Here is a 9,967-nt window from a genome sequence, read left to right on the forward strand (position 1 = left end):
CTAGTCTCTATAAGTTACAGTATTCTTCCTTATCAGGACTTCATATTCAGTTTAGTATTGTCTTTTTTCATCCAAGAGAGTAGAGAGTACATATATATATATATATATATATATATAGTATTACAATACTTTCACCACCATCGAGCTATAATCGATGGGCAGGCCCTTATTGGGCAACCTCTGATCAGATGGTAAGTTATATACCGAGCCTATAGTGACCGAGCGCCTATGAGCGAGCCTAGAATGGCCGAGATACAGAGCCTAGTATGGCCGAGCACATATGAGCGAGCCTACTACTGCAGAGCAGTTACACATACTGAGCCTTATAAGGCCGAACAACTATTTTACTTACTATATTTAGAGAGTTGAGTCTGTATCAGCAAGAAAACATATCTTAAGATTATCTTTGACACCTAGTTACTTTCAGTTATTATATTATCAAGTCAGTTTCAGTTTTCAGTTATTATGTTGCCTTACATACTCGGTACATTATTTTACTGATGTCCCTTTTGCCGGGGACACTGCATTTCATGCCTGTAGGTCCTGATTGACAGTTGGACATACCCTCCCAGCAGACGGAGTCAAACATCTGCTTGGTTGGTAAGCTCCACTTCCTCGGAGTTAGCAGGTCTAGACCTTGGAGTCCATTTTATATATACAGGTTTGATGGGTAGGTCTAGGCCTGTCCCGACCGTGGTACAGTTCAGTTATCTCTAGAGGCTTGTAGAAGAGTCCTGTATATTTTGTATAGCAGTAGATGTTCATGGCGGCTTCGTCGGCCTGCACACTTATATATATCAGCTTTTGGGTATGTTTACCCCTCAGATGAGAGAGACATTATTTTCAGATGATTTAGATATGGCCTCATCAGCCTAAGTTGAGGGTTACCCCTCTAGAGTTCACAGTTACAGAGTGGTACACTCGGGCCGAGTATGGCACCGGGTGCCGGCCACGCCTCTTCAGGTTTGGGGCATGACAAACTTGATATCGGAGCAGTTCTGTCCTAGGGAGTCTACAAGTCGTGTCTAGTATAGCCTTGTTTATAGATGTGTTGTGCACCATATTATATAAACGGGAAGCTACAAGGCATTTAAGAGGTCCTTGTAGCTATGGCCTATGGCTGGGTTCCCAGCTGCTACATCAGAAACATGCATTCAGAATTTATGAGTTTGTGAGTTAAGTTACCGTGCTTTAACATTTCCAGCACCACTTTAGAGTCAGTCTCAATCACAACGGGTGACAAGCCTTGATCTAGAGCTAGTTTTAGCCCCAACCAAAGGGCTTGGAGCTCTACCCTAAGACTTTCAGTGTTAAGGAGCCCCCTCATGAAGCCTAAAACCCAGTCACCCCTGCTTTTTCTGAATACCCCCCCCCCAATACCCCATTTCCCTGTGTTAAGGCATGAAGCTCCATCAGTGTTCAACTTACATAAGCCTTTATCTGGTGGTTGTTGTTATAACAGGACTGGATGTGGTTGCTATATGGTGGTATTCCACAACCTTTGCAGTTGTTTGGTGTACATTAATGTGATTTCTTTTCTTGTTAAAGACATTAGAGTTCCTAGTGAACTAGATGGCCTAGAGGCAGAACGGCAATAGTTGTTTCCATTTGATGCAAGCATTGTATTCCATATTTTGAAGCCTATGCCATGTGTCTTCCCAGTTTGGCATTGAAAAGGGATTGACACTAAGGTTAGGCTTATGGTTGCACTGGTACAACAATTGCTGCCAGAACCCTTTGACATTAGCACATTCAAAGAAAATATGGTTTATGTCTTCTATGGCATGATCACATAAATAGCAGTTAGGATTAATTCTTAGACCAATGTAGTGTTGGTGATTCCCTATAGGCAACCTGTTTTGTTGCATGATCCATATGAAGAACTTAATATTATTAGGGGTCTTTAGCTTCCAAATCCAGCTGAAGTAGTCTTCATTAGAAGTGTCATTGTGCATTAGTGCATCAAGAAAGTAGTAGACTGATTTGGTACTAAACAGGCCATTGGGGTTGAGGTTCCGGATTATCTTATCCTCACCAAAGGTGGATATGGGAATGAAAGTGTTTTAGATTATCATGTTGATGTCATAGGGGATTAGATAGGGAATGTAGTTGAAATCCCAAACCCCATTGGAGTACACTTTATTTTTCCTGGTGTTCATGTCACTATGGTGCCATGGACCATTAAGGATTTTATCTATTGGCTATATCTTGGGAAGTCATGTGTCAGTAAGGAATCTAACCTTATCCCCTTTGTGAACCACCCACCTAGTGCAATTGGTACTTATCTTACATCCCTCCTGAACATTTTTCCAAGTCCTAGTCTTAGCCTTAACCTTGTTCCCTCCTCCACTGCAGTGCTTTCCCATTAGCACCCTTGCCCCGATGGAGGTAGTATTATTGTAGAGTCTCCAAAAAAGACTGGTGTTTTGTTCTATAGATGGGCCTGTTGGGGGCCCAGCCCTCCCATGCTTTTTGGTTTGGTGACAGTGGCCCACCTGACCATGTGAAGCTTCCTTTTTGTAGGAGTTGTACCCCAAATAAAATTCCTTTGAATTTTGTCAATTTTGTTGGTAATTTGGAGGGTAACTGGATGTACCGCATTACATGGTTTGGAATGCTACTAAGGTAAGATTTTGCTAGAGTAGTTCGACCAGTCATGTTCAGGAACTTAGTTTTCCACCCTTTTATTCTGCGGTTAAGGTTGTCTATGATGAATTGGAAGTCACTTCCTAGGCATTCTGTTGAAGATGAGGAAACCAAGGTATTTCCCAAAGTCTCTAGCACCTTTGATACCTAAAATGGCACTGCATGTTGTGGCACATTCTTCTTGGCAATTTAAAGAAAAAATCACTTTAGATTTCTGGAGGTTGACTTTCTTCCCAGATGCAGTATTGAAATTAACCAAGATGGATAAGATTCTCTCTCAATTTCTCCTATTGAATCTGGCAAACATAGTGAGGTCATCAGCAAATAACAGGTGGGAGATTCTAGGCCCTCCCCTACTGATGTTGATAGGGAACCAGTCCTTGTTAGTTACAGCATTATCAAAATTTCTGGAAAGCCTTTCCATGCATATAATAAACAAATAGGGTGACATGGGATCCCCCTGCCTAATACCTCTACTGGGCTTGAAGTAAGCAGTCTGGGTTCCATTGACAAGGATGGAGATGGAGCTTGTAGTAAGAAAGGACATGATTAGGGTAGTTAGTTTAGAGGGGAAGTTGAAGAAGAGAAGGGATTCTATGATGAAAGACCATTCTAACCTATCAAAAGCCTTCTCTAAGTCTACTTTTAGGATCATATTGGTATTCTTACCTTTCGTGTTTTGGAAGTGGGTAATGTACTCTTGGACTACAATGGCATTATTAGCAGCTCTTCTATTGGCTAAAAACTGGCTTGAGTAGGGCCAATGTTGTTCTGAAGCAAAGGTTTGATTCTATTGACAATGATCTTAGTGATCAGCTTATACATTGTGTTGCACAAACCTATTGGCCTGAAGTTTTTCAGCATTGTGGCACTAGGGCACTTTGGGATAAGGCAGAGGTTGGTTTTGTTTATTTCAGGAGGGATTATACAAGTGGAAAAGATAGTGTGGCAGAATTGGATTACCTTGCCAGAAACTATGTGTAGTACTTTTGATAGAAGAAAGGGTGGAGGCCATCAGGCCCAGGTGCCTTCATGGCCTTGAAGGTGAACAAGACACTGTTGATCTCAGAGAGTCTAAGGGTGGAGTCAATGGTGCTATGCACCCTGGTAGTCAGGACACTAGCACTATCAGTAATGTGGCTCTTGTTCAGCATTGAGCTATGGTGTTCAGTGGTATAGATCCTAGTGAAGTAGTTACGAATTGTGTCTTTAATGTCATTTGGATCCTGAATGTTGTTCCCCGCCTCATCTTTTAAAGACATGATCCTATTCCTCCTTCTACTGTTAAGTGTGAATATATGAAAGAATTTAGTGTTAGAATCACCCTCTCTTAACCAATTAATTCTAGATTTAAGCTTCTAGAAATATTCTTCACTCCTAAGAATGACAGAGAAATCTTGTTGGATCTTGGCTTCAAGCTCCCGAAGGAATGTTCTACGGGTAGGCATTGGACTTCTAAATGCCAGAAAGTCTAGCAAGGATGTGTCTTTTCCTATGGAAAATGTTGCTAAAGACATGCTTATTCCAATCAGCCACCCTATTGGTAAAACAGAGGTAGCTTCAGGATATCAGTATTGGCTGCAAAACTATCTTCCACAAGATGGAGAAAGTCAGGGTGGTTGCTCCACATAGATTCAAACTTAGAAGGCTTGTTGGCCCTGGTCAGACTTTGCTGGATTAGACTTAAAAAAATAGGACAGTGATCTGAGTGGGTCCTAGGAAGATAGGTAACAGTTGATTCAGGAAACTCCTCTATCCAATCATTAGTAGCAAAGCCCTTATAAAGTCTTTCTAGGATTAGGTCTTGCTTATTGGAGTATATTTTGTTAGACTAAGTATATTTTGAACCCTTAAAACCTAGATCAACTAATTTGAAACTGTTCAAGCAATTCTAAAATTTATTGCTTCTATTGGTGATTGATGTTTTATACGTCAATACCACACAAGAGGGGGGTGATTTGTGTGGTACCCAATTTTTTGCTCTAGAAGAACCTGGTTCTTCTAGGTGTACTAACTCTACTGTTTGTGGAATAATAAGTACATAAAATAAGGAACACAGAGATTTTTATGTGGAAAACACCTGGCTCAAAAGGTGAAAAAACCACGACCTACTACTCAGTAGGATTTTCCCAAACTTCCACTAAAATCATTGAGCCAAAACATCACCTTTGTAAATCTAAGGATTAACTCTAATCCCGTTGTAGCACACAGCCTCAACTGTTGCGACAACTTCAAGTTAGCATATAACTTGAACACTCTAAGTACCTAATACAGTTGCTTCTATGAAAGCTGAAAGGTACAAGTTTAAATCACCTACTACAATTGAACTAGAAATAAAGAAAGACATAATGGAATTGGTTCTTCTATCTCGTTCAAGTAGCTTCAGGAATGCACACCAAATCTCACATAAATTGCTTTCAAAATTTCCTCGCTCTTTTGCTCTCAATTTAGTGTTACTTCTGCGTTTGTGCAATACCTGTAAAAGAGAACAATCACTGTTATTTAATAGTTAGTAATTAGAGTTTGATTAAGACTCAATTGCTGATCTTCCATCGAGGTTGAGTCCTTAAACAACACAAACTCCAACACTATCTTTTATCCGGATTGTGTTCTCTTCACATAAGGAGACTTTCTCTCCTTATCCCATATGCAACCTTTTCGATCAGATCAGGAGATATTTGCTGCTTGATCAATGAGACTTATCTCCTTCACGTGCATCTCACATGTGTAGGTTTATCATCATTGTGCTTCACATGATGGACCTGGTCTATGACTGAGTTCATTTGTCATTCTTCAAAACTTCACCTGTTCTTGGGCCAACAAATTCTCCCTTTTTGATTATGACAAACTCTGTGCTTTTTACTAATCAAAAGACCTGTAAGAACTCAGCTTAACCATCAACACTAGACTTAGAAAATTTTCTTTTCATCAAGGACCGGGTTAATTAGGTTATAAATATCACTTATTCAGAATAACATATAAAGTACAATATCTTCCCCCTTTTGGCATCATCGAAAAGTTGCATAGACAATGTGAATCCCAGATTTAATAAATACTCATGGCCACTGGGGCAACTGCAAGTGAAAACATGGTTCAATTATCAATAATCAACAAACATATTTAAACTATTAAGATCAAAATCATCATAGAACAAGAGAAAACAGTTGTTGTCATTGATCATGATATGTTGCCATTAGCAGTCCACAAAAAGAAAGAAAAACTTTCAAAACATGAGCAAAAAATAGAAAACTCCCTAATCCGGGTCACTGGGGTTACTAGACTGGTTCAGAAGACAGGTGCTAGGAGACCTAAGGCTTGGAAGAACTAGAGGGTTGAGTCTGGAGAAGGTTCAGCATATTCTGAAGGATTCCATCACTCTTCTCCTTTTCTTTTGCTAGCTCAGTTCTAAGGCCATCCCTCCCAATCTCCAATTCAGCACACGAGCCTTGAGCCTAGCAATCTCAGCATCTTTAGTTCCGCATTCCTGAACCAAAGTCCTAACCTTACTGTTGATGGGTGTCTTCAGGGATAAACCAGGTTCAACTGGGATGGCACTGACTGGATAGTCACAAGCCAAAAGAGTCTTAATGCCAAAATGTTCCTTGCTTGATGCCATTTCCCATTTTTTCAAAGGCACATTCAGCCTATCCAGAACTGTGGTCAGTATGAAGCCATATGGAGTAGCATGGGCCTTAGAGCAATTGATGACCCTGTCTAGCAACTTGACAATGAGGGCAGGCTAGTTGATTTGCTTTTCTCTCTCAAGGCACTCCATGAGAACCAGGTCCATAGTTTGCAGTATGTCTTCTCTCTTGCCTGGGCAGTAGGCACTTGTTGACAAACTCAAACACCACCTTGTGCTCAGGACTCATCTCACTTTTCTGCACAACCCTGGCTTCATTCACATCCTCTGAATCACAGAACCTTTTGGTGATCTCAAGTGCAGTAGGTAGGGAGTCCAAGCATGGCCACCTTTGCCTCGTGTAATCATCAAACCCTTCAAAGGGTATCTCCAGAATTTCCCCCAACTTCTCAGCATCAAACTACACTGAGACTCCCTTCACCAAGCTACTGACTACCCCATCTTTTACAGCAGCATTAGCCATGAACTCAATTAGTTCATTCCTAGCTAGTTTCCCATCCATCTGAAGGACCATGTCCTTCCAACCTTGAGCAACTAAAGATTCAATCAACCTCATCATCCCTGGCTCAACCAGGTTCTTCAACAATCTACCTTTCAAAAAATTTCTCCTGCCAAAAGATGGCAAACTTGTCCTGTTCCTTCTCATATTCCTCTTCTTCTTCTTCTCCACTCCACTCTTCATCATCTGAAACTTTTGCTTGTTTTGCTTTCACTGCAGATCTTGTCCTCTTGGCTAGTGAGTGTTCAGCAGAAACAGGCGCAGAAGAAGACTTCTTGAAAGAAATCTTGGACTTTTTAGGTTTGGGTGTAGGAACCTCCACTGTTGTACCCCTTTCTTGATGGACCAGTTCCATCTCCTCTTCCTCTACAACCTCAGGGGATTCTGCAACCTTTGCTTTTCCCTTCTCCATTCTCTTTTTCTTGCTTTCTTCTAGAGCTTTTTGTAAGTCAGCTTCACTTTGTTTTACCCTGCTTCTTGTGGCTCTTCCTTTAGGCACTGAAGGGGCATTAAGTTTTGGGGACGAAGTCTTTCTTTTCTTGGATGGTTTGGGAACATTTGGGGCTTTTGGAGTGGTAGCTTTGCGTTCTTTGGATCATAACTTGCTCCAACCTTTTTCAGTAAGCCAGCCAAGGTTTCCTCACTAGATGAAACAGGTTCATCTCTATGTTTGCTTAGATGAACCAACCCTTCAGTTGCTTCCCCAGAACCACTTCCCCCTGACTTTACGCCACTCTCTTCTGCAACCCCACATATAGCAAGAACTGCTCCTTTCCCTTTTCCCCTCTCTTCACCACATGCACCCTCTCTCTCATTTTCTTNTACCTCTCTCTCTATTTTCTTTTTTCGATTTCTTTTTACCTCCACTCCTACTCATCTCAGGCAACTCAACATTTCTAATGGTGCCAACCAGCACAAACCTAGTTTTTTGGTTTTCAACCATAGAAAAACTTACCTCAACAGGGGTTTCTTGAGTTTTCTCAGTGTCAAAAGACCCATGTCCTTCACCTTCACTCGCAGATTGAAAGGATTCGGACTCAGAACTGGAGTCAAACTCTTTACCTGGGCTTTCTTTCACTTGGCTAGCTTTCAGCCTTTCACTTAACACCTTTCTCAAAGCATCAGATGCTACAGTTTTTCGAGCCAACATCTTCTGCCTTCGAAACCTAGGTTTTGGGGATTCACTAGGAGGAGTAGATGAGGATGAATTTGAGGGAGATGGTGGTGGAGGAGTGCCAGGATGATCTTGGGGGTTAGACATGGTTCTTCGTTTATTGAGGAAATTTGGAAATTTTTGAAGAAGAAGACCACTAGAATTGGAGAAATATTTTTGACGGTTTTTAGAGTAATGAAGAAGATTAGAGATGTGGTGTGTATTTAAAGAGAATTGGACATTAATGCAGTAACGGCAGCTTTTCAGGGGTCAATTAGAAGTCTAATCAAACTGTAATTCCAGACTTTTAATGATTATTTGGCTTCCCTAGATATTAGGCAAAAATCACGGCTTTAGAGTTCTAAACCGACGGAACTGGTTCAATGCCTCAACGGATAGAATTTTCTAGGAATTTGGCAAGTATAGGACTTCTGCTCATGATTGAATTGTTAATCTTTCTCATTATGCAAAGTATTGAAAACATACCTGAGCTTTCATATGAACTCATACTGATGAACCAGGTTCTTCATATAGAATCCTCTTGAACATGCCTCAAATATCATAATAGAAAAAACTTTGTAAGAGATCAGTGAATCATATATACACATGTCACAGGAGTATACTAATTAAAGTATGAAGCTGAGCAAAAATTAATCTAAATATTTACAAAAGTTCAGAATTTCTAGCCAAAAAGAATATAATTTTTCAATTTTTTTTTTCAATATTTTTTTTTTCTTGTGTATTCTGAACTGGACCTATTAGGTGATCTTAATCATCCCTAATTCCAACCTGTTCCTCTCAAAGTTTTCTCTACTTAGTGCTTTAGTGAAGATGTCAGCAATTTGTTTATCAGTAGCGCAGAATTCTATGGAGATCAATCCTTTCTCATAGTTATCTCTTAAGAAGTGGTGCCTAACATCTATGTGCTTAGTCCTCTTATGATGAACAGGGTTCTTTGTCATACTTATAGCACTAGTGTTATCACAGAATATAGGAATACAACCAACTTCAATACCAAAGTCTACCAGCTGCTGTTTGATGCATAGCAATTGAGCACAACAAGAAGCAGCAGCAACATATTCAGCTTCAGCAGTTGACAAGGCCACTGAATTTTGCTTTTTAGTAGCCCATGACACAAGACATGAACCAAGGAAGTGTGCCATACCTGAGGTGCTTTTCCTATCTACGAAAACCTGCATAATCAGCATCAGCATATCCTACTAGATTGAAATTGCTACCTTTGGGATACCAAAGACACAAATCAGTGGTGCCTTTCAAATATCTTAGTATCCTCTTGACAGCAGACAAGTGAGACTCTTTAGGATTAGCCTGAAAGCGAGCACAAAGCCCTACACTGAAAACAATGTCAGGTCTGCTAGCAGTAAGATATAATAGTGAACCAATCATGCCCCTATACAACTTTTGATCAACTGATGAACCAGGTTCATCAACATCTAATTTAGTGGCAGTTGCAATGGGTGTGTCTATTTCTTTAGATTCTTCCACTTTAAACTTTTTGATTAGCTCATTAGCATACTTTTGCTGATGGATCATGGTTCCATTTGGACTTTGTTTTATCTGTAAGCCTAAGAAGAAGTTAAGTTCACCCATCATGCTCATTTCAAACTCACTCCCCATTAGTTTTGCAAAGTCCTTACTTAGCTTATCAGTAGTGGACCCAAAAATTATGTCATCAACATATATTTGTACCACAAGGAGATCCTTACATTTTTCCCTTAAGAATAAGGTACTGTCAATTTTACCTCTTTTGTATCCATGTTCAAGCAGGAATTTGGATAGTCGTTGTAGACATGTGATTTTTGACCCTCCCCAAGATTTTTCATATTTTAGCATGTAAATATTTAATTTAGGCCTAATAGCGCTATTTCAATTAATTTTGACGCTTTTACTTTATTTTATTACAAGAAAAATGAAAATTACAAAAAAATATTTAGTTTATGTATTACCTATAATTTTAGTAAAACGTACAAAATAGTACCTATTTTATCTTATATAATTTCAAAAA

The 9,967-nt window shown here is 39.9% G+C and overlaps 1 protein-coding gene across 1 annotated transcript in view; it reads right to left on the reverse strand.

Moving 5' to 3' along the window:
• LOC109236807 overlaps nucleotides 1-2,366 on the reverse strand; it is a 15,433-nt gene extending 13,067 nt beyond the window's left edge. The window contains exon 1 of the mRNA XM_019403040.1: nucleotides 2,266-2,366. Coding sequence (XP_019258585.1) covers nucleotides 2,266-2,366 — 101 coding nt within the window. The remainder of the gene's footprint in view (nucleotides 1-2,265) is intronic.

Source organism: Nicotiana attenuata, chromosome 1 (assembly GCF_001879085.1).
Source record: "Nicotiana attenuata strain UT chromosome 1, NIATTr2, whole genome shotgun sequence".
Classification (NCBI taxonomy): Eukaryota; Viridiplantae; Streptophyta; class Magnoliopsida; order Solanales; family Solanaceae; genus Nicotiana; species Nicotiana attenuata.